Source organism: Pseudophryne corroboree, chromosome 3 (genome assembly GCF_028390025.1).
Source record: "Pseudophryne corroboree isolate aPseCor3 chromosome 3, aPseCor3.hap2, whole genome shotgun sequence".
In the NCBI taxonomy this organism is placed as follows: domain Eukaryota; kingdom Metazoa; phylum Chordata; class Amphibia; order Anura; family Myobatrachidae; genus Pseudophryne; species Pseudophryne corroboree.
Window position 1 is genome coordinate 780,961,587 of NC_086446.1, and position 24,509 is coordinate 780,986,095.

Below are 24,509 nucleotides of genomic sequence, written 5' to 3' on the forward strand. Positions count from 1 at the left end.
AACCCGTGCTGCTCGGCGCACATACTGGAGAAACAGCGGCACCAAGGCATGTTCTACGTGTAACGGACCCTGGTCCCTAAGACGCGCCTTCCCTTTATTCTAAAATAGGGAGAAGGAGGGGGTGATAAATAGAGATGAGCGCCGGAAATTTTTCGGGTTTTGTGTTTTGGTTTTGGGTTCGGTTCCGCGGCCGTGTTTTGGGTTCGACCGCGTTTTGGCAAAACCTCACCGAATTTTTTTTGTCGGATTCGGGTGTGTTTTGGATTCGGGTGTTTTTTTCCAAAAAACCTAAAAAATAGCTTAAATCATAGAATTTGGCGGTCATTTTGATCCCAAAGTATTATTAACCTCAAAAACCATAATTTCCACTCATTTTCAGTCTATTCTGAATACCTCACACCTCACAATATTATTTTTAGTCCTAAAATTTGCACCGAGGTCGCTGTGTGAGTAAGATAAGCGACCCTAGTGGCCGACACAAACACCGGGCCCATCTAGGAGTGGCACTGCAGTGTCACGCAGGATGGCCCTTCCAAAAAACCCTCCCCAAACAGCACATGACGCAAAGAAAAAAAGAGGCGCAATGAGGTAGCTGTGTGAGTAAGATTAGCGACCCTAGTGGCCGACACAAACACCGGGCCCATCTAGGAGTGGCACTGCAGTGTCACGCAGGATGTCCCTTCCAAAAAACCCTCCCCAAACAGCACATGACGCAAAGAAAAAAAGAGGCGCAATGAGGTAGCTGTGTGAGTAAGATAAGCGACCCTAGTGGCCGACACAAACACCGGGCCCATCTAGGAGTGGCACTGCAGTGTCACGCAGGATGTCCCTTCCAAAAAACCCTCCCCAAACAGCACATGACGCAAAGAAAAAAAGAGGCGCAATGAGGTAGCTGTGTGAGTAAGATAAGCGACCATAGTGGCCGACACAAACACCGGGCCCATCTAGGAGTGGCACTGCAGTGTCACGCAGGATGTCCCTTCCAAAAAACCCTCCCCAAACAGCAAATGACGCAAAGAAAAAGAAAAGAAAAAAGAGGTGCAAGATGGAATTGTCCTTGGGCCCTCCCACCCACCCTTATGTTGTATAAACAAAACAGGACATGCACACTTTAACCAACCCATCATTTCAGTGACAGGGTCTGCCACACGACTGTGACTGATATGACGGGTTGGTTTGGACCCCCCCCAAAAAAGAAGCAATTAATCTCTCCTTGCACAAACTGGCTCTACAGAGGCAAGATGTCCACCTCATCATCACCCTCCGATATATCACCGTGTACATCCCCCTCCTCACAGATTATCAATTCGTCCCCACTGGAATCCACCATCTCAGCTCCCTGTGTACTTTGTGGAGGCAATTGCTGCTGGTCAATGTCTCCGCGGAGGAATTGATTATAATTCATTTTAATGAACATCATCTTCTCCACATTTTCTGGATGTAACCTCGTACGCCGATTGCTGACAAGGTGAGCGGCGGCACTAAACACTCTTTCGGAGTACACACTTGTGGGAGGGCAACTTAGGTAGAATAAAGCCAGTTTGTGCAAGGGCCTCCAAATTGCCTCTTTTTCCTGCCAGTATAAGTACGGACTGTGTGACGTGCCTACTTGGATGCGGTCACTCATATAATCCTCCACCATTCTATCAATGTTGAGAGAATCATATGCAGTGACAGTAGACGACATGTCCGTAATCGTTGTCAGGTCCTTCAGTCCGGACCAGATGTCAGCATCAGCAGTCGCTCCAGACTGCCCTGCATCACCGCCAGCGGGTGGGCTCGGAATTCTGAGCCTTTTCCTCGCACCCCCAGTTGCGGGAGAATGTGAAGGAGGAGATGTTGACAGGTCGCGTTCCGCTTGACTTGACAATTTTGTCACCAGCAGGTCTTTCAACCCCAGCAGACTTGTGTCTGCCGGAAAGAGAGATCCAAGGTAGGCTTTAAATCTAGGATCGAGCACGGTGGCCAAAATGTAGTGCTCTGATTTCAACAGATTGACCACCCGTGAATCCTTGTTAAGCGAATTAAGGGCTCCATCCACAAGTCCCACATGCCTAGCGGAATCGCTCCGTGTTAGCTCCTCCTTCAATGTCTCCAGCTTCTTCTGCAAAAGCCTGATGAGGGGAATGACCTGACTCAGGCTGGCAGTGTCTGAACTGACTTCACGTGTGGCAAGTTCAAAGGGCATCAGAACCTTGCACAACGTTGAAATCATTCTCCACTGCGCTTGAGACAGGTGCATTCCACCTACTATATCGTGCTCAATTGTATAGGCTTGAATGGCCTTTTGCTGCTCCTCCAACCTCTGAAGCATATAGAGGGTTGAATTCCACCTCGTTACCACTTCTTGCTTCAGATGATGGCAGGGCAGGTTCAGTAGTTTTTGGTGGTGCTCCAGTCTTCTGTACGTGGTGCCTGTACGCCGAAAGTGTCCCGCAATTCTTCTGGCCACCGACAGCATCTCTTGCACGCCCCTGTCGTTTTTTAAAAAATTCTGCACCACCAAATTCAAGGTATGTGCAAAACATGGGACGTGCTGGAATTTGCCCATATTTAATGCACACACAATATTGCTGGCGTTGTCCGATGCCACAAATCCACAGGAGAGTCCAATTGGGGTAAGCCATTCCGCGATGATCTTCCTCAGTTGCCGTAAGAGGTTTTCAGCTGTGTGCGTATTCTGGAAAGCGGTGATACAAAGCGTAGCCTGCCTAGGAAAGAGTTGGCGTTTGCGAGATGCTGCTACTGGTGCCGCCGCTGCTGTTCTTGCGGCGGGAGTCCATACATCTACCCAGTGGGCTGTCACAGTCATATAGTCCTCAGTCTGCCCTGCTCCACTTGTCCACATGTCCGTGGTTAAGTGGACATTGGGTACAACTGCATTTTTTAGGACACTGGTGAGTCTTTTTCTGACGTCCGTGTACATTCTCGGTATCGCCTGCCTAGAGAAGTGGAACCTAGATGGTATTTGGTAACGGGGGCACACTGCCTCAATAAATTGTCTAGTTCCCTGTGAACTAACGGCGGATACCGGACGCACGTCTAACACCAACATAGTTGTCAAGGCCTCAGTTATCCGCTTTGCAGCAGGATGACTGCTGTGATATTTCATCTTCCTCGCAAAGGACTGTTGAACAGTCAATTGCTTACTGGAAGTAGTACAAGTGGGCTTACGACTTCCCCTCTGGGATGACCATCGACTCCCAGCAGCAACAACAGCAGCGCCAGCAGCAGTAGGCGTTACACGCAAGGATGCATCGGAGAAATCCCAGGCAGGAGAGGACTCGTCAGAATTGCCAGTGACATTGCCTGCAGGACTATTGGCATTCCTGGGGAAGGAGGAAATTGACACTGAGGGAGTTGGTGGGGTGGTTTGCGTGAGCTTGGTTACAAGAGGAAGGGATTTACTGGTCAGTGGACTGCTTCCGCTGTCACCCAAAGTTTTTGAACTTGTCACTGACTTATTATGAATGCGCTGCAGGTGACGTATAAGGGAGGATGTTCCGAGGTGGTTAACGTCCTTGACACCTGTTGTCCGCATTTCTGGTGAAATACTTCCACACCGAAGAGCTGATTTTTTTGGTATTTTCACCAGGCATGTCAACGGCCATATTCCTACCACGGACAACAGGTGTCTCCCCGGGTGCCTGACTTAAACAAACCACCTCACCATCAGAATCCTCCTGGTCAATTTCCTCCCCAGCGCCAGCAACACCCATATCCTCCTCATCCTGGTGTACTTCAACACTGACATCTTCAATCTGACTATCAGGAACTGGACTGCGGGTGCTCCTTCCATCACTTGCAGGGGGCGTGCAAATGGTGGAAGGCGCATGCTCTTCACGTCCAGTGTTGGGAAGGTCAGGCATCGCAACCGACACAATTGGAGTCGGACTCTCCTTGTGGATTTGGGATTTCGAAGAACGCACAGTTCTTTGCGGTGCTACTGCTTTTGCCAGCTTTAGTCTTTTCATTTTTCTAGCGAGAGGCTGAGTGCTTCCATCCTCATGTGAAGCTGAACCACTAGCCATGAACATAGGCCAGGGCCTCAGCCGTTCCTTGCCACTCCGTGTGGTAAATGGCATATTGGCAAGTTTACGCTTCTCCTCCGACAATTTTATTTTAGGTTTTGGAGTCCTTTTTTTACTGATATTTGGTGTTTTGGATTTGACATGCTCTGTACTATGACATTGGGCATCGGCCTTGGCAGACGACGTTGCTGGCATTTCATCGTCTCGGCCATGACTAGTGGCAGCAGCTTCAGCACGAGGTGGAAGTGGATCTTGATCTTTCCCTAATTTTGGAACCTCAACATTTTTGTTCTCCATATTTTAATAGGCACAACTAAAAGGCACCTCAGGTAAACAATGGAGATGGATGGATTGGATACTAGTATACAATTATGGACGGGCTGCCGAGTGCCGACACAGAGGTAGCCACAGCCGTGAACTACCGCACTGTACTGTGTCTGCTGCTAATATATAGACTGGTTGATAAAGAGATAGTATACTCGTAACTAGTATGTATGTATAAAGAAAGAAGAAAAAACCACGGTTAGGTGGTATATACAATTATGGACGGGCTGCCGAGTGCCGACACAGAGGTAGCCACAGCCGTGAACTACCGCACTGTACTGTGTCTGCTGCTAATATATAGACTGGTTGATAAAGAGATAGTATACTCGTAACTAGTATGTATGTATAAAGAAAGAAAAAAAAACCACGGTTAGGTGGTATATACAATTATGGACGGGCTGCCGAGTGCCGACACAGAGGTAGCCACAGCCGTGAACTACCGCACTGTACTGTGTCTGCTGCTAATATATAGACTGGTTGATAAAGAGATAGTATACTCGTAACTAGTATGTATGTATAAAGAAAGAAAAAAAAACCACGGTTAGGTGGTATAAACAATTATGGACGGGCTGCCGAGTGCCGACACAGAGGTAGCCACAGCCGTGAACTACCGCACTGTACTGTGTCTGCTGCTAATATATAGACTGGTTGATAAAGAGATAGTATACTCGTAACTAGTATGTATGTATAAAGAAAGAAAAAAAAAACACGGTTAGGTGGTATATACAATTATGGACGGGCTGCCGAGTGCCGACACAGAGGTAGCCACAGCCGTGAACTACCGCACTGTACTGTGTCTGCTGCTAATATATAGACTGGTTGATAAAGAGATAGTATACTCGTAACTAGTATGTATGTATAAAGAAAGGAAAAAAAACCACGGTTAGGTGGTATATACAATTATGGACGGGCTGCCGAGTGCCGACACAGAGGTAGCCACAGCCGTGAACTACCGCACTGTACTGTGTCTGCTGCTAATATAGACTGGTTGATAAAGAGATAGTATACTCGTAACTAGTATGTATGTATAAAGAAAGAAAAAAAAAACCACGGTTAGGTGGTATATACAATTATGGACGGGCTGCCGAGTGCCGACACAGAGGTAGCCACAGCCGTGAACTACCGCACTGTACTGTGTCTGCTGCTAATATAGACTGGTTGATAAAGAGATAGTATACTCGTAACTAGTATGTATGTAAAAAAAACCACGGTTAGGTGGTATATACAATTATGGACGGGCTGCCGAGTGCCGACACAGAGGTAGCCACAGCCGTGAACTACCGCACTGTACTGTGTCTGCTGCTAATATAGACTGGTTGATAAAGAGATAGTATACTCGTAACTAGTATGACTATAAAGAAAGAAAAAAAAACCACGGTTAGGTGGTATATACAATTATGGACGGGCTGCCGAGTGCCGACACAGAGGTAGCCACAGCCGTGAACTACCGCACTGTACTGTGTCTGCTGCTAATATATAGACTGGTTGATAAAGAGATAGTATACTCGTAACTAGTATGTATGTATAAAGAAAGAAAAAAAAAACCACGGTTAGGTGGTATATACAATTATGGACGGGCTGCCGAGTGCCGACACAGAGGTAGCCACAGCCGTGAACTACCGCACTGTACTGTGTCTGCTGCTAATATAGACTGGTTGATAAAGAGATAGTATACTCGTAACTAGTATGTATGTATAAAGAAAGAAAAAAAAACCACGGTTAGGTGGTATATACAATTATGGACGGGCTGCCGAGTGCCGACACAGAGGTAGCCACAGCCGTGAACTACCGCACTGTACTGTGTCTGCTGCTAATATAGACTGGTTGATAAAGAGATAGTATACTCGTAACTAGTATGACTATAAAGAAAGAAAAAAAAACCACGGTTAGGTGGTATATACAATTATGGACGGGCTGCCGAGTGCCGACACAGAGGTAGCCACAGCCGTGAACTACCGCACTGTACTGTGTCTGCTGCTAATATAGACTGGTTGATAAAGAGATAGTATACTACTAATATTATATATACTGGTGGTCAGGTCACTGGTCACTAGTCACACTGGCAGTGGCACTCCTGCAGCAAAAGTGTGCACTGTTTAATTTTAATATAATATTATGTACTCCTGGCTCCTGCTATAACCTATAACTGGCACTGCAGTGCTCCCCAGTCTCCCCCACAATTATAAGCTGTGTGAGCTGAGCACAGTCAGATATATATATACATTGATGCAGCACACTGGGCTGAGCAGTGCACACAGATATAGTATGTGACTGAGTCACTGTGTGTATCGTTTTTTTCAGGCAGAGAACGGATATATTAAATAAAACAAACAACTGCACTGTCTGGTGGTCACTGTGGTCGTCAGTCACTAAACTCTGCACTCTCTTCTACAGTATCACAGCCTCAGGTCAATCTCTCTCTCTCTCTCTCAACCCTAATCTAAATGGAGAGGACGCCAGCCACGTCCTCTCCCTATCAATCTCAATGCACGTGTGAAAATGGCGGCGACGCGCGGCTCCTTATATAGAATCCGAGTCTCGCGATAGAATCCGAGCCTCGCGAGAATCCGACAGCGTCATGATGACGTTCGGGCGCGCTCGGGTTAACCGAGCAAGGCGGGAAGATCCGAGTCGCTCGGACCCGTGAAAAAAAACATGAAGTTCGTGCGGGTTCGGATTCAGAGAAACCGAACCCGCTCATCTCTAGTGATAAACACGTACACTACACAATTTTAAAATAAAGTTTTATTGAATTAAATATTCCTTAAAACAATTGTTCACCAGTTTATTAAATAACAACATGGAAAAAACAAAACAAAACACAAAATCGCCAATAAAAAAAATTCCACACTTAAAAAAAGTCGCACTTCATCCTAATAACAAGTCCCTGGGGACGGGCAGATCCCTTATCTCTCTGTATGTATTCCAGGTTACACTGCTCAGATGCTTGACGCCACCGTCCAGGTGATCCCGGTCAGCAACTGCTCCAGTACCGCATCGTATGGGAAATTGATTGACAGCAGTATGGTCTGCGCCGGAGTCCCCGAAGGAGGAGTGGACAGCTGCCAGGTGTGTTACGCTATTGTGGGCATCGTCTCTTCCCTTGCAGGGTGCTCCCATGTCACTGGCTTCAGCTGAAGGGACAGATTGCTGGGCACACCATATCTGCGCCAGTGTTGTGGCACTAAAACAGCCAGAGAAGAATTATCCTGCCACAATTGGCCGCCATATGCTTGTGATCACCACCCTCACGCAAACCCCACAATGTATTATGGCGGCTGCCTAAGGCCCAGATTTATCAAGCCTTGGAGAGTATAAACTGCACGGTGATAAAGTACCAGCTAATTAGCTCCTAACTGTCATTTTTCAAACACAGGCCGTAACATGGCAGTTAGGAGCTGATTGGCTGGTACTTTATCACTGTGCAATTTATCACTCTCCAAGGGGTCTATTCATGAAGCAGTGAACAGTGTGGGGAAGTGAGCTAGTGGAGAAGTTGCCTATGGCAACCAATCAGCTGCTCTGTTTCATTTTCTAGTATGCTAATTAGAAATGTTACTTCAATTCTGATTGGTTGCCACGGGCAACTTCTCCACTGGCTCACTTCTCCACACTTTTCACTGCTTCATGAATAGACCCCCAAGTGCCCTAAGCCCAGATCTCGTAGCCAAAGGCGTATACAGGGGCGTTTTAAGAGAGGAGGAGGCCCGTGTTCAGCCTCCTCCGTTCGGGCCCCCTCCTCTCTGCCCGGAGCGCTGTAGAGTCTGACCACTAGAGCGCTCAGACTCTACTGCGCAGGGAAAATGGTGCGGTAGCCATTTTCCCTGAGATTTCTCTACTGCGCAAGCGGAGAACTCCGTGAAAATGGCCGCTGAGCCATTTTCAGTGTTCTAATAGCGCTGCGGATGCTGGCGCTGGACTTCGGAGGGGTGAGTATTTTAAAAATGGGTGCAGTGTGTGCGGTGGGGGCCCCCTCTGGACTCAGCACCAATTATAGAAATGCCAGTGGGCGTATATGACCAAACTGTCGCTCCGAACACAGGCGTATGAGGTATCAAACATTAAAGCTCATCCCTCTTCGCTAATAGCGCTGTCTAGTAAACAAACATTAATATACCCAGCGACAAACCTGGTTCTGCCCTGCAAATGATTGCCGCTTTAAAAATATGGCCATTCTCGGAGGAAATCCTGACGTCTGGCTTCTCACATCCTATTACATTTACCCCCATGCCAGAATAATGCCACACCTCCCAACCATCTCAGTTCACGGGGTAGTTCTGATTCTAAGCATTGTCCCACCTGCAGACATGTCTGCCCCGCGGAGGGAAGTTGGGAGGTATGTCCGGTTCACGGGTGCGAGTGATTGGGAATGTGGAGGGGAGGGGCACATCACTTCATGAGCGCTGGGCACGCCCCCATGGGTGTGGTCACAGTCCCATAGTACCTGGCCACGCCTCCTGTTCTGATTCATGGAATGTTAATGTTGCAAGTTATGTAGTTACTGGTACTGACACTTACCTGTCCGATTACATTTTCTTGCTATGGGGAAGATTTATCAATTCTTGGAGAGAGAGGTAGAAGCTGACAGCCTTGTGAAATGACATTTAGAAGCTGATTAGGTGGTATGATCAACTTGATAAATCTCCCCCTGAATGTGGTAAAACGTCATTTTGTAACCACCACGATAAGCAGAGATATAACAAATCCTTCTTCCTGCTGCACCTAGATGATTAGCAAAGTGTCTGTCCATACAGTACAGGGAATGTTCCGCTGTATAATGCCCGGTGGCTTGTTGTTGTTCTAGGGCGATTCTGGCGGTCCGCTGGCCTGCGATCACAGTGGGGTGATACAAGTCGCCGGCGTGGTGAGCTGGGGAGAGAGGTGCGGCGTTAAGGACAAGCCGGGGGTTTACGCTCATGTGTTCAGATTCGTCTCGTGGATCGAAAATATAATTAAAGTGTTTCCCTAAGACTGCGCTGTGAGAATGGACGCGGCGTACACAATGTAACTAAGGGGTCTATTCATGAAGCAGTGAAAAGAGTAGAGAAGTGAGCCTGTGGAGAAGTTGCCCATGGCAACCAATCAGCTGCTCTGTACAACTGTACAGTATGCAAATTATAAATGTTACCTCAATGCTGATTGGTTGCCATGGGCAACTTCTCCACTGGCTAATTTCTCCACACTTTTCATTGCTTCATGAATAGACCTCCAAGACTGGCAGCAATCGGGGTGCACAGAGCATAAGTAATGGCACCCACATATACCGACTCATTACTGTCACTTCTGTCACCACTTGTCCCCATCTAGGTGTATCCCGGGTCACTGTGGGTGAGTGCCGTGACTCTTCTTCCCTTATGCTGTGTCCGATGTATATCACTGTAACGTACAATGGGAATAAGACACACCATACTGTACAAACATGAAGCCTGACAGTCATATATGCATTGTAGCCAGGGCTGGCGGATGTCATGTACTTAAAAGGATCATTTATTGCACAGCTGGGGCCCCGGGATCAGATTATGTTAGGGGGCGCACGGCTGATCTATCAAATTAGTGCTATTATGATAGACTATAAAAGAATAATAAATCTGTTTAAAATATTAATTCTTAAAAAAAACCTGTTGCTAATAAAATGACTGAATAGTAATAATTAGACATCAGTCCATAATACAGTAATAAACGTGATCATTGTCTTTCCCTACGGTGGCCGTGTTGGGTCATTTTTCATCATTGCCGCCGAGCGACAAAGATACTCCACAACTGTTTATTGACTGCTTAAACAATACATACAGCTTATGCTCCGCCCACAGCACACACAACCCCTCCCATACACTTGACCCCTCCCATACACTTGGCCCGCCCCTCCCCCTCTGTTAATCATTTTAGAAAATACAGGTTTGACTCAAAAAAAAAAAAAAAAAAAGGGTAATTATAACAAAACGCTATGTAAAATAAGGTTCCACGCTCACTGTCTATCCCATCTGTGCCACCCCTGTTTGTGTGCCCCTCCCCTTTAGAATGTAAGCTCCTACGAGCAGGGCCCTCAACCCTCATGCTTATCCTTCTCTTACTTAAACCATCCTCGACGGCACCTAATCGCGCGGTTTTCTGACACTCTGGGACAGATGTATTAAGCTTGGAGAAGTGATAAAGCCGTGATAGGTGCAAGGTGATAATGCACCAGCCAATCAGATCCAATATGTAAATCGACAGTTAGGAGCTGATTGGTTGGTGAGTTATCACCTTGACCTTATCACTACTGTATCACTTCTCCAGGCTTAATACATCTGCCCCTCTGATACTTATGTCGGTGTTATTTACCCTGTACTTGTCCTATATTGTCTTTAACTGTAAGTCACTATTGTCCTGTCTTGATTTTTCATTTCTGTACTCTGTAATTGGGCGCTGCAGATCCCTTGTGGCGCCATATAAATAAAGGATAATAAAAAAATAATATGATAATATAGCAGAAATGATGCTTTCTGTTTGATTTATACAGTATGCCATACTCCTGTACTATTGTGGTCATTCCGAGTTGTTCGCTCGCTAGCAGTTTTTAGCAGCCGTGCACACGCTATGCCGCCGCCCTCTGGGAGTGTATCTTAGCTTAGCAGAAGTGCGAACGAAAGGATCGCAGAGCGGCTACAAAATAATTTTGTGTAGTTTCAGAGTAGCTTCAGACCTACTCAGCGCTTGCGATCACTTCAGACCATTCAGTTCCTTATTTGACATCACAAACACGCCCTGCGTTCGCCCAGCCACGCCTGCGTTTTTCCTGGCACGCTTGCGTTTTTCCGCACACTCCCTAAAAACGGTCAGTTGACACCCAGAAACGCCCACTTCATGTCAATCACTCTGCGGTCAGCAGTGCGACTGAAATGCTTCGCTAGACCCTGTGCAAAACGACATCGTACGTTGTGGCCGTGCAACGCGCGTGCGCATTGCACCGACTGCGCAGAACTGCCATTTTTTAGCCTGTTCGCTGCGCTGCGAATAACTGCAGCTAGCGATCAACTCGGAATGACCACCTATAAACAATAACACCCCCCTACAGGGATATATAAGGACAGTAGCAGTTACTCTGCTGGGTCCATGCCATGGATGAAAGCGTTCGGACTGCAGGGACAGGCCTTCTGCGGCCTTATGTTTCCTTTTATCATTAGGTATTTCTTTTGTGTATAGTGTCCAGTCGCATGATTTGCAGTTGGTATATTTTATTAACGACTGTTATTTTTTATTTAAATAACTGGACAGAGCGTCTGATTCTGATTTGGAAGTAAAGAAGCAAAAAAAAAAACAGTAACTGAGCCCCTGGGCAAAACCATGCTGCACTGGGATATGGCGGTCATTAGGTCGACATGAGTTTTTCACTTCTTTTTTTTTTTCTTTTTTTTACCTTTTTCATTCTTAACGATTCACGTGGACTACAATTGGGAACGGCAACCTGTGCCGAGCCCCACGGCAGCGGAGCGAGGCACTTTGCCCGAAGCATGGCGAGCGTAGCGAGCCGTGCGAGGGGACACGGTGCACTAATTGGGGTTCCCGGTCACTCTACGAAAAAAACGACACCAAAAAAAAGTAAAAAAATGCATGTCGACTTTTTTGTAAGTCGACTTAGAACATGTCGATCTAATGACCATGTCGACCCAATGTATGTCAACCTAACTCATGACTTCGTGTCGACCTAATGAACCACACCCGCTGCACTGCAGGTGGGGCAGATGTAACATGTGCAGAGAGTTAGATTTGTGTCCAAACATATCTAAATTGCAGTCTAAAAATAAAGCTGTCTAACATTTGTGGGCTACAGTACATGCAAAAGCAGCCAGTATTTACCCTGCACAGAAACAATACTGTATACATGTATTTGCTCCGCTGGCATTGCAGCATGGTTTGTTGTTACAGACACTGTTATTTGCTTTTTTTTTTTGCTTTACTTCCAACTCAGAATCAATACTGTATGACACCGATGCGGGCCTTTATGCCAGTGTTCTGCTGTGTATCACACGGACCCTCTAGATATTCTGTGTTTTGTTTAAATAGCCGAGTAGTACAGCAAACAGAGCAAGGTGTCCCCGCTGGACGTCCCTGACCTGTGACCCTATACGTACGGTGTCCTGCGGCCCGTCGGTCACTGCCCGCTGGATGTACAGCACAGGGATGTATGGGCGCTGAGTAAGAACTCACACTCACTGGTGCATTACTCACGTTTATTCAGTACAAACAATTCAGAATTCTACAAATAACGACAATGATCTGTTTCATTTCTTTTTCTAGTCCAAAACTGATCCTGCCAGTCTGCTAGTACAAAGGCACAATGTGCGGCCCCCAGGGGGTACGGTCTGTGGGGTCCCGTCCGTTTGGGGGTCCCTGTGTGGATCAGCCTCAAGGTTGCGTGTCTCAGTGCAACGGTCACAGCTATAATACATACAGTAGACTGCTCACATCTTCATCATCTGCAACAGGGGCCCTTACGGGCGGATTCTGACACTATGGCCTCCAATGGAAGTGATTAAACGCCTGTGTACATAGCATGTGGGACTGAATAGCAACCTCCCAGTCACCGCCCAACAGCGCCTCTCTGCGTACACACCAAGTGAGGCATGCGTTCTTCCAGTTTTTAGGGCTTTACGCGCCGTAGCAAAATAATCGCTCCGCTCCGTGAATATCAGCATTGCATGCGCCACAGGATCAGTCTCTTTCTGTGCAATCTCCTATCCTAATATCAGGATCTACTTATAGATCACAATACAACACCGCTGCCCCCTGGAGGTAGTATTCGGTACTCCGCGCCCACTAAGCACCAATAGTAAGAAAGTGCAGCTACCCTCCCTGTAATACCACAGTACTCCAATCTATAGCAATAAATACTACAGATGCTCCCAGTGAGGCGCCTGAATACATCACTGGTTCATTATTAATAATAATAGTAATAATAGCCAACTGAATAGTGCAGAACAATGCAAGCAGGATTAACTGTGTAATGCAACAGCCGCCAAATATGTCTCTTTGCTGTGACGCATCGGGTCCCGGTTCCAGACTCGCTCACTTCTTCATGGGCAGCGCTCTTCTCCGTTTCACCTGGAGGATCTCTGAAGCGTCTGCGTTGACAGTGCCTTGGTGTAGGGAGTGTGCGTCTGCTTCACCCTGGAGGAAATCCAAAGGAAATCTGATATTAGAGTCAGTTAGCTGCAAGTGACACTCATGAAGGATTACTATCAGAGGATGCAAACTGTCACTTTACACTCCGTCACAGAGATGCTGCCAATCTGCTCAGCAGGTGTGCAGTATATCATTTCCGCTGCTCACTGCATGCAAAGGGGCTCATTTATCAACAAGTGCTAAAACTCATTGTGAATGATAAAACTTGTGTATGATAAATGGTGCTCCAGCCAATCAGCTCCCAACTGTCATTTTTCACTTGAAAGTTAGGAGCTAAACACGACAGTTAGGAGCTGAACACATGACAGTTAGGAGCTGAACACATGACAGTTGGGAGCTGAACACATGACAGGAGCTGAACACATGACAGTTGGGAGCTGAACACATGACAGTTTGGAGCTGAACATATGGTAGTTTGGAGTTGAACACATGACAGTTGGGAGCTGAACACATGACAGGAGCTGAACTCATGACAGTTAGGAGCTGAACACATGAGAGTTGGGAGCTGAACACATGACAGGAGCTGAACACATGACATTTGGGAGCTGAACACATGAAAGTTAGGAGCTGAACACATGGCATTTAGGAGCTGAACTCATGACAGTTGGGAGCTGAACACATGACAGTTGGGAGCTGAACACATGACAGTTGGGAGCTGAACACATGACAGTTGGGAGCTGAACACATGACAGTTAGGAGCTGAACACATAACAGTTGGGAGCTAAACACATGACAGTTGGGAGCTAAACACATGACAGTTGGGAGCTGAACACATGACAGGAGCTAAACACATGACATTTGGGAGTTGAACAAATGAAAGTTAGGAGCTGAACACATGACAGTTGGGAGCTGAACACATGACAGTTGGGAGCTGAACACATAACAGGAGCTGAACACATGACAGTTGGGAGCTGAACACATGACAGGAGCTGAACACATGGCAGTTGGGAGCTGAACACATGACAGTTGGGAGCTGAACACATAAAAGTTAGGAGCTGAACACATGACAGTTGGGAGCTGAACACATGACAATTTGGAGCTGAACACATGACAGGAGGGGAACACATGACAGTTTGGAGCTGAACACAAGACAGGAGCGGAACACATGACAGTTGGGAGCTGAACACATGACAGGAGCAGAAAACATGACAGTTGGGAGCTGAACACATGACAGTTGAGAGCTGAACACATGACAGTTGGGAGCTGAACACATGACAGTTGGGAGCTGAACACATGACAGTTGGAAGCAGAATACATGACAGTTGAGAGCAGAACACATGATAGTTGAGAGCAAAACACATGACCGTTGAGACCTGAACACATGACAGTTGGGAGCTGAACACATGACAGTTGAGAGCTGAACACATGACGGGAGCAGAACACATGACAGGAGCAGAACACATGACAGTTAAGAGCTGATTGGCTGGAGCACCATTTATCATACGCAATGAGTTTTATCCCGCGTTGATAAATGAGCCCCAAAGTTCTCTGGAGTGTCAATTCGTGGAGAACTGATGGGGACAGTGCTATCACCTGGCAAATGCTTAGGGCACTAGTGTTCCGGAGGGCACCCCAACACGGAGCGCTGTCTGCTGATATGAAGGGGCAACAGCCAGCAACCTCTTACCTGCTGTTCTCCTTATAACCCAATGACATCCTGAACTTATGGTAGACATGTGATTATTTAGGGACTGAGGACATGTATCTCTGGGGTATCGGTAAGTTTGCGTCAGAGTACCTACCGCTGAGTGTTGCGCTTCTGCTGTGAGATCTCCGTCCTGTGTATACGCTAACTGTGCAGCCTGGCGGGCGAGTTCTACCTTATAGTAACCAGGAGGGGTCCAGCCCACACCCTTCATCCAGTTCAGGTCAGACTTGTATTTCACCTGGAGACAGGATATATTGTTTAGGAATAAGATGTAAAAGATGTGTTATATGAACATGTATTTAATATATATGGCAAAGAGCACAACTTAATGTAAATTATATTATACTGAATATACAGTAACTTTATACAGGACACAGAAATACAGGGTGTCTTCTAATAACCATAATATATACAGAAGAAGATATGTTATAATATCATTCCTTATAATAGACATTAGAACTCATTGTTTATACAGATTTAATTCACAGGAGTATACTGTAAATATATTAACATCCCTTGTCTGTTATACTGTATATAATATATTATTCATTGACATGTCATCTACACCATTGAGAACCTTTCAGTTACACATTAGCAGTTATACCTGGTAGAGCAAGCCATGCAGTCGTTTTAAAGATAAACCTCTGAGGAATTTGCTGACTAGTAACGAAACGCGTAAGGATATTCAATTTGCATATTAGAGGTCTTCATGATGAAAAATGACCTCTGAACCTCAGTTTGTTGGTGCACTAATCCCTGTTACCGTATAATACTAACATCGCTCTGCAGACTGTGCGCCTGCTTAGCGTGTTTCAGCGTCAGCTGCTGGGGGTCGCACGTGTAGTCGTGCAGGGGCTGGCGATAGTTGACGTTGCTGGCTTGCTGCTGGCTCTTCTTGGCCTGGATGAATCCCGGCTGGTCCATGTGAGTCCGGACTTGGGATCGAGTCTCCTCGGACAGCTTCTTGTACTCCCTGTCACTCTGCAGTTTGCTGACCCTCATCACGTGCTGTGTTTTCGGGTCGTCACTCACACTGCGGAATCCAATATGGTGGCCCCTGTCCTGGACAAAGGCTTCTTTGTAGCGGTACTGCAAGGAACAATAAATTGGTCAACAGGTGTCCGTAGGTGTAATAAGAACAGGCAGTTCTCGTTGACAACTGCAATATAGTTTAATTGGGAGGCAGATAAAAGTAGGTGGATATATCCAGTGCTCAGTGAAACGCGTCAGAAGGAAAAACGTCAACAAATATAATTCTTCTTAATATTTTACTGGCTGGGATCATTCTATGACGATACTATCCCAACCCCTATGAGATCTATTACTGCAGTAAGCCAGAGCCCTATCATCCATTAGGCAACCCGGGCTCCCACCTAATGACCCGGATGTTAGTAGCGTATTTTAAAGTATGTTTCTTGTTACTGTGGATGGTGGAGGAGGAGACCCAAAGCAGTACCTTGCCTAGATTACCACTGGTTGTTAATGGACTCAAGTTACTTGTAATAATGCAGATCCCTCAAATCTCCTGGAAAGGCAAGCTGTCTGTCACCACTCACTCAGGGGTCTATTTACTAAGACTTGGATGGAGATAAAGTACCAGCCAATCAGCTCCTAACTGTCATTTTGCAGGCTGTGTATGAAAAATGACAGTTAGGAGCTGGTTGGCTGGTATTTTATCTCCGTCTACCTTATCTGCATCCAAGGCCTAGTAAACAGACCCCACAGTCCCTTATAGGCCTGTAGATCTGCCTCCGATATACAGACGTTGCTGTGCTGATCTCTACAGAGGAAGAAATACTACATAACGGAACTGTCAGGTCCCAGGAAATCTTTGAATATTATCTTACGTCACTGGCGATCTCTCTGGATGCTTTGGCGGTCTGGAAAGGAATAGCGTCCAGCCTTAGGTCATAGCCAGCTGCCCGGGACTGTTCCCATAGGACCTTATAGGCTTTCTGTCCAGACGAGAAGAGGGGAGACAAAGTAATCGCTACAGGCGTCTGCTCTACATTATTAGGCCCAATAACTCAATCCAGAGATAAGTAGTGTGACTATTGTATACAGAAGAGTCTTTTTTTAACTGTTGCCCCAGTCGTGCCAAATAGCCCCTCTCAATGTGCCAGGTCCAGTGCGACACATATCCAGGCAGTGAGCTATTGGTTATAAGAGGAACATCTGTCTATGGTCACTGGATGCTGCACAGACAACAATGTGAATTCATTATCCATCCGGCATCCGGTGAATACAAACCAAGCGGCATTCATGTTTAGATGTTTGCTTTAAGTGATTGCGGCCCAGTGAAAAACCACGGGCAGATAAGTGACCCCCGGCGCAAGCACCAACATTGTGGGGCTAATAAAAGCCTGTTTTATGTACTGTATGTAACCGCACATTCGCCAAACATGAGCGTTGAATGCTCTCGTCAGTATAAGTGTGGAAATACGCATTTAGTTCTGTGCATGCAATCCCGGAGCAATTGAATTGAGATGAGCCGTACTGTGCGCAGTTACACTAAGCGGGCAGGAAAAACATTACATACATCACTTATTTGGGAAGCATTGATTCGGGCTCTGATGAAGTCCGGGTGGTCTGGAGGCAGCGTGCACCTGTGCAGAGATTCCTCATCCCTCGATTTATACAGTCGCTGTCAGACACAAAGAGAAATGTGATGTTGTGGCTTCCAGACCCCATGCACCCCATGTACTGAATGCATTGTTACCCTCTGTGTATCAGAACCACGTGCATTGTGTGAAAGAGAATCTGGATGGTAGCTAGTCAAGAGGGAAACACCACATGATCGACAGTGTCAAAAGGTCTATAGTTAAATGGTTGACATGTACAAATGCTGACAGGTCAGGTATAGGCACTAGGGAAGAGTTAGGGTTAGTCACTAGGGTTATGCTGGAGGAGGTACAGGTTGGATTAGGCACTAGGGGGAGGGTTGTGGATAGGCTGCAGGAGTGGAGGGTCAGGCGATAGGGGAAGTATTATGGTTAGGATGGAGGAGGCAATGGTTAGGGTTAGGCACTATGGGGAGGATTAGGTTCTGGTACTAGGGGGAGGATTATGGTTAGGCTGGAGGAGGGAATGGTTAGGGTTAGGCACTAGGGGGAGGATTAGGTTCTGGTACTAGGGGGAGGATTATGGTTAGGCTGGAGGAAGGAATGGTTAGGGTTAGGCACTAGGGGGAGGATTAGGTTCTGGCACTAGGGGGAGGATTAGGTTCTGGTACTAGGGGGAGGATTATGGTTAGGCTGGAGGAGGGAATGGTTAGGGTTAGGCACTAGGGGGAGGATTAGGTTCTGGCACTAGGGGGAGGATTATGGTTAGGCTGGAGGAGGGAATGGTTAGGGTTAGGCACTAGGGGGAGGATTAGGTTCTGGTACTAGGGGGAGGATTATGGTTAGGCTGGAGGAGGGAATGGTTAGGGTTAGGCACTAGGGGGAGGATTAGGTTCTGGCACTAGGGGGAGGATTAGGTTCTGGTACTAGGGGAAGTATTATGGTTAGGATGGAGGAGGCAATGGTTAGGGTTAGGCACTAGGGGGAGGATTAGGTTCTGGCACTAGGGGGAGGATTATGGTTAGGCTGGAGGAGGGAATGGTTAGGGTTAGGCACTAGGGGGAGGATTAGGTTCTGGTACTAGGGGGAGGATTATGGTTAGGCTGGAGGAGGGAATGGTTAGGGTTAGGCACTAGGGGGAGGATTAGGTTCTGGCACTAGGGGGAGGATTAGGTTCTGGTACTAGGGGAAGTATTATGGTTAGGATGGAGGAGGCAATGGTTAGGGTTAGGCACTAGGGGGAGGATTAGGTTCTGGCACTAGGGGGAGGATTAGGGTCTGGTACTAGGGGGAGGATTATGGTTAGGCTAGAGGAGGCAATGGTTAGGGTTAGGCACTAGGGGGAGGATTAGGTTCTGGTACTAGGGGGAGGATTATGGTTAGGCTGGAGGAGGGAATGGTTAGGGTTAGGCACTAGGGGGAGGATTAGGTTCTGGTACTAGGGGGAGGATTATGGTTAGGCTGGAGGAGGGAATGGTTAGGGTTAGGCAACTAGGGCAGTGTTTTTCAACCACTGTGCCGTGGCACACTAGTGTGCCCTGAGCAGTCTCCAGGTGTGCCGCCACAGAAGCACAGCAAGGCCGTCAGTGTTTTGCCGCTACTGAGGCCTTGGAACGATCAGTACTGGTGGGTTTAGTGGTTGCAGAGCCAGTTCTGATTTTGGGCCCGGGCAGTGATGGGCTCTTCTGGCTTTCTCAGATGTGGCTCAGGCGTTACCTATGGAGATGCGGCGACATGACATCCTAGGACACCCAAGTGCACCATAAATCACCATTATATTTGAATGTGCCTTGGCAATATTTAAATCTTGTTCAGTGTGCCGCAAGTTGTAAAAGGATGAAAATCTCTGCACTAGGGGAAGGGTTAGGGTCAGGCACCAGGGGAAGGGTTAGGCTCAGGTACTAGGGGGAGGATTAGGGTTAGGCTGGAGGAAGGAATGGTTAGGGTTAGGCACTAGGGGGAGGGTTAGGGTCAGGTACTAGGGGGAGGATTATGGTTAGGCTGGAGGAGGGAATGGTTAGGATTAGGCACTAGGGGGAGGGTTAGGCTCAGGTACTAGGGGGAGGATTAGGATTAGGCTGGAGGAGGGAATGGTTAGGGTTAGGCACTAGGGGGAGGGTTAGGCTCAGGTACTAGGGGGAGGATTATGGTTAGGCTGGAGGAGAGATAGTTAGAGTTAGGCACTAGGGGGAGGGTTAGACTGTAGGAAGGCATGGTTAGGGTTAGGCACTAGGAGGAGGGTTAGGCTCGGGTACTAGGGGGAGGATTATGGTTAGGCTGGAGGAGGGAATGGTTAGGGTTAGGCACTAGGGGGAGGGTTAGGCTCAGGTACTAGGTGGAGGGTTAGACTGTAGGAAGGCATGGTTAGGGTTAGGCACTAGGGGGAGGGTTAGGCTCAGGTACTAGGGGGAGGATTATGGTTGGGCTGTAGGAGGGAATGGTTAGGGTTAGGCACTAGGGGGAAGGTTAGGCTCAGTCACTAGGTGGAGGGTTAGACTGTAGGAAGGCATGGTTAGGGTTAGGCACTAGGGGGAGGGTTAGGCTCAGGTACTAGGGGAAGGATTATGGTTAGGCTGGAGGAGGGATGGTTAGAGTTAGGCACCAGGGGGAGGGTTAGACTGTAGGAAGGCATGGTTAGGGTTAGGCACTAGGGGGAGGGTTAGGCTCAGGTACTAGGGGGAGGATTATGGTTAGGCTGGAGGAGGGAATGGTTAGGGTTAGGCAACTAGGGCAGTGTTTTTCAACCACTGTGCCGTGGCACACTAGTGTGCCCTGAGCAGTCTCCAGGTGTGCCGCCACAGAAGCACAGCAAGGCCGTCAGTGTTTTGCCGCTACTGAGGCCTTGGAACGATCAGTACTGGTGGGTTTAGTGGTTGCAGAGCCAGTTCTGATTTTGGGCCCGGGCAGTGATGGGCTCTTCTGGCTTTCTCAGATGTGGCTCAGGCGTTACCTATGGAGATGCGGCGACATGACATCCTAGGACACCCAAGTGCACCATAAATCACCATTATATTTGAATGTGCCTTGGCAATATTTAAATCTTGTTCAGTGTGCCGCAAGTTGTAAAAGGATGAAAATCTCTGCACTAGGGGAAGGGTTAGGGTCAGGCACCAGGGTTAGGCTCAGGTACTAGGGGGAGGATTATGGTTAGGCTGGAGGCGGGAATGGTTAGGGTTAGGCACTAGGGGGAGGGTTAGGCTCAGGTACTAGGTGGAGGGTTAGACTGTAGGAAGACATGGTTAGGGTTAGGCACTAGGGGGAGGGTTAGGCTCAGGTACTAGGGGGAGGATTAGGGTTAGGCTGGAGTAGGGAATGGTTAGGGTTAGGCACTAGGGGGAAGGTTAGGCTCAGTCACTAGGTGGAGGGTTAGACTGTAGGAAGGTATGGTTAGGGTTAGGCACTAGGGGGAGGGTTAGGCTCAGGTACTAGGGGGAGGATTAGGGTTAGGCTGGAGGAGGGAATGGTTAGGGTTAGGCACTAGGGGGAAGGTTAGGCTCAGTCACTAGGTGGAGGGTTAGACTGTAGAAAGGTATGGTTAGGGTTAGGCACTAGGGGGAGGGTTAGGCTCAGGTACTAGGGGGAGGATTATGGTTGGGCTTGAGGAGGGAATGGTTAGGGTTAGGCACTAGGGGGAGGGTTAGAGTTAGGCTGAGGAAAGGGTGATGGTTAGGATTAGGCACAAGCAGTGCTGAGAGTAGGGTGGTATGGAGTACCATTAAGAAATATGGTGGTAGTATTCAGTACCAACAACCCACCACTGGGGCATCATTTATAAGGGGCATTTCTCTGACGTCCTAGTGGATGCTGGGAACTCCGTAAGGACCATGGGGAATAGCGGCTCCTCAGGAGACTGGGCACAAAAAGTAAAAGCTTTAGACTAGCTGGTGTGCACTGGCTCCTCCCCCTATGACCCTCCTCCAAGCCTCAGTTAGATTTTTGTGCCCGAACGAGAAGGGTGCAAGCTAGGTGGCTCTCCTGAGCTGCTTAGAAGTAAAAGTTTAAATAGGTTTTTTATTTTCAGTGAGTCCTGCTGGCAACAGGCTCACTGCATCGTGGGACTAAGGGGAGAAGAAGCGAACTCACCTGACTGCAGAGTGGATTGGGCTTCTTGGCTACTGGACATTAGCTCCAGAGGGACGATCACAGGTTCAGCCTGGATGGGTCCCGGAGCCGCGCCGCCGGCCCCCTTACAGAGCCAGAAGAGCGAAGAGGTCCGGAGAAAGCGGCGGCAGAAGACGTTCCTGTCTTCAAATAAGGTAGCGCACAGCACTGCAGCTGTGCGCCATTGCTCTCAGCACACTTCACACTCCGGTCACTGAGGGTGCAGGGCGCTGGGGGGGAGCGCCCTGAGACGCAATAAAAACGATATAAAAACCTTATATGGCTAAAAAAAATGCATCACATATAGCTCCTGGGCTATATGGATGCATTTATCCCCTGCCAGTTTCCTGAAAAAAGCGGGAGAAAAGGCCGCCGTGAAGGGGGCGGAGCCTTTCTCCTCAGCACACAAGCGCCATTTTCTTTCACAGCTCCGCTGGAAGGACGGCTCCCTGACTCTCCCCTGCAGTCCTGCACTACAGAAACAGGGTAAAACAGAGAGGGGGGCACTATTGGCAGCTAATATATAAATACAGCAGCTATAACAGGGAGTAACACTTATATAAGGTTATCCCTGTATATATATAGCGCTCTGGTGTGTGCTGGCAAACTCTCCCTCTGTCTCCCCAAAGGGCTAGTTGGGTCCTGTCCTCTATCAGAGCATTCCCTGTGTGTGTGCTGGGTGTCGGTACGATTGTGTCGACATGTATGAGGAGGAAAATGATGTGGAAGCAGAGCAATTGCCTGTGTTAGTGATGTCACCCCCTAGGGAGTCAACACCTGACTGGATGGTGGTAATTAAAGAATTACGTGACAATGTCAGCACTTTGCAAAAAACTGTTGACGACATGAGACAGCCGACAAATCAATTAGTGCCTGTTCAGGCGTCTCAGACACCGTCAGGGGCGCTAAAACGCCCGTTACCTCAGATGGTCGACACAGACCCTGACACGGATACTGAATCCAGTGTCGACGGTGACGAGACAAACGTAATGTCCAGTAGGGCCACACGTTACATGATCACGGCAATGAAGGAGGCATTGAACATTTCTGACACTATAAGTACCACAAAAAAGGGTATTATGTGGGGTGTGAAAAAACTACCAGTGGTTTTTCCTGAGTCAGATGAATTAAATGAGGTGTGTGATAAAGGGGTTCACTACGGCTGGCCGGCGGTCGGGCTCCCGGCGACCAACATCTCGGCGCCGGGAGCCCGACCGCCGGCTTACCGACAGCTTGGCGAGCGCAAATGAGCCCCTTGCGGGCTCGCTGCGCTCGCCACGCTACGGGCACGGTGGCGCGCTACGCGCGCCACACTAATTTATTCTCCCTCTATGGGGGTCGTGGACCCCCACGAGGGAAAATAAGTGTCGGTATGCCGGCTGTCGGGCTCCCGGCGCCGGTATACTGAGCGCCGGGAGCCCGACCGCCGGCAAACAGAAGACCACCCGTGATAAAGCGTGGGTTTCCCCTGATAAAAAACTGCTGATTTCTAATAAATTATTGGCACTATACCCTTTCCCGCCAGAGGTTAGGGCACGTTGGGAAACACCCCCTAGGGTAGATAAGGCGCTCACACGCTTATCAAAACAAGTGGCGTTACCGTCTCCTGATACGGCCGCTCTCAAGGAACCAGCTGATAGAAGGCTGGAAAATATCTTAAAAGGTATATACACACATACCGGTGTTATACTGCGACCAGCGATCGCCTCAGCCTGGATGTGCAGCGCTGGAGTGGCTTGGTCGGATTCCCTGACTGAAAATATTGATACCCTGGATAGGGACAGTATATTATTAACTATAGAGCATTTAAAGGATGCATTACTATATATGCGAGATGCACAGAGGGATATTTGCACCCTGGCATCTAGAGTAAGTGCGATGTCCATTTCTGCCAGAAGAACGTTATGGACGCGACAGTGGTCAGGTGATGCGGATTCCAAACGACATATGGAAGTATTGCCGTATAAAGGGGAGGAGTTATTTGGGGTCGGTCTATCGGACCTGGTGGCCACGGCAACGGCTGGAAAATCCACCTTTTTACCCCAGGTCACCTCTCAGCAGAAAAAGACACCGTCTTTTCAAACCCAGTCCTTTCGTCCCTATAAGGGCAAGAGGGAAAAAGGCCGCTCGTTCCTGCCCCGGGGCAGAGGAAGGGGAAAAAGACTGCACCATGCAGCCTCTTCCCAAGAGCAGAAGCCCTCTCCCGCTTCTGCCAAGTCCTCAGCATGACGCTGGGGCTCTGCAAGCAGACTCGGGCACGGTGGGGGGCCGTCTCAAGAATTTCAGCGCGCAGTGGGCTCACTCGCAAGTGGACCCCTGGATCCTGCAGGTAGTATCACAGGGGTACAAATTGGAATTCGAGACGTCTCCCCCTCGCCGGTTCCTGAAGTCTGCTTTACCAACGTCTCCCTCCGACAGGGAGGCAGTATTGGAAGCTATTCACAAGCTGTATTCCCAGCACGTGATAATCAAGGTACCCCTCCTACAACAGGGAAAGGGGTATTATTCCACGCTGTTTGTGGTACCGAAGCCGGACGGCTCGGTGAGACCAATTTTAAATCTAAAATCTTTGAACACTTACATAAAAAGGTTCAAATTCAAGATGGAGTCACTCAGAGCAGTGATAACGAACCTGGAAGAAGGGGACTATATGGTATCTCTAGACATCAAGGATGCTTATCT

General features: G+C 48.1%; 2 protein-coding genes across 2 annotated transcripts in view; one reads left to right on the forward strand and one right to left on the reverse strand.

Moving 5' to 3' along the window:
- The window catches only part of HABP2 (hyaluronan binding protein 2), a 33,078-nt gene extending 23,714 nt beyond the window's left edge, over positions 1 to 9,364 (forward strand). The window contains exons 7-8 of the mRNA XM_063963330.1: positions 7,291 to 7,424; positions 9,160 to 9,364. Of these exons, the coding sequence (XP_063819400.1) occupies positions 7,291 to 7,424; positions 9,160 to 9,324 (299 nt within the window). The 3' untranslated portion in view covers positions 9,325 to 9,364. The remainder of the gene's footprint in view (positions 1 to 7,290; positions 7,425 to 9,159) is intronic.
- A 3,184-nt stretch (positions 9,365 to 12,548) lies between these two features.
- Positions 12,549 to 24,509, reverse strand: part of NRAP (nebulin related anchoring protein) — a 114,190-nt gene continuing 102,229 nt past the window's right edge. Inside the window, exons 29-33 of the mRNA XM_063963331.1 lie at positions 17,705 to 17,809; positions 17,013 to 17,120; positions 15,943 to 16,254; positions 15,260 to 15,403; positions 12,549 to 13,502 (exon numbers count right to left, since the gene is read on the reverse strand). Coding sequence (XP_063819401.1) covers positions 13,401 to 13,502; positions 15,260 to 15,403; positions 15,943 to 16,254; positions 17,013 to 17,120; positions 17,705 to 17,809 — 771 coding nt within the window. The 3' untranslated portion in view covers positions 12,549 to 13,400. The remainder of the gene's footprint in view (positions 13,503 to 15,259; positions 15,404 to 15,942; positions 16,255 to 17,012; positions 17,121 to 17,704; positions 17,810 to 24,509) is intronic.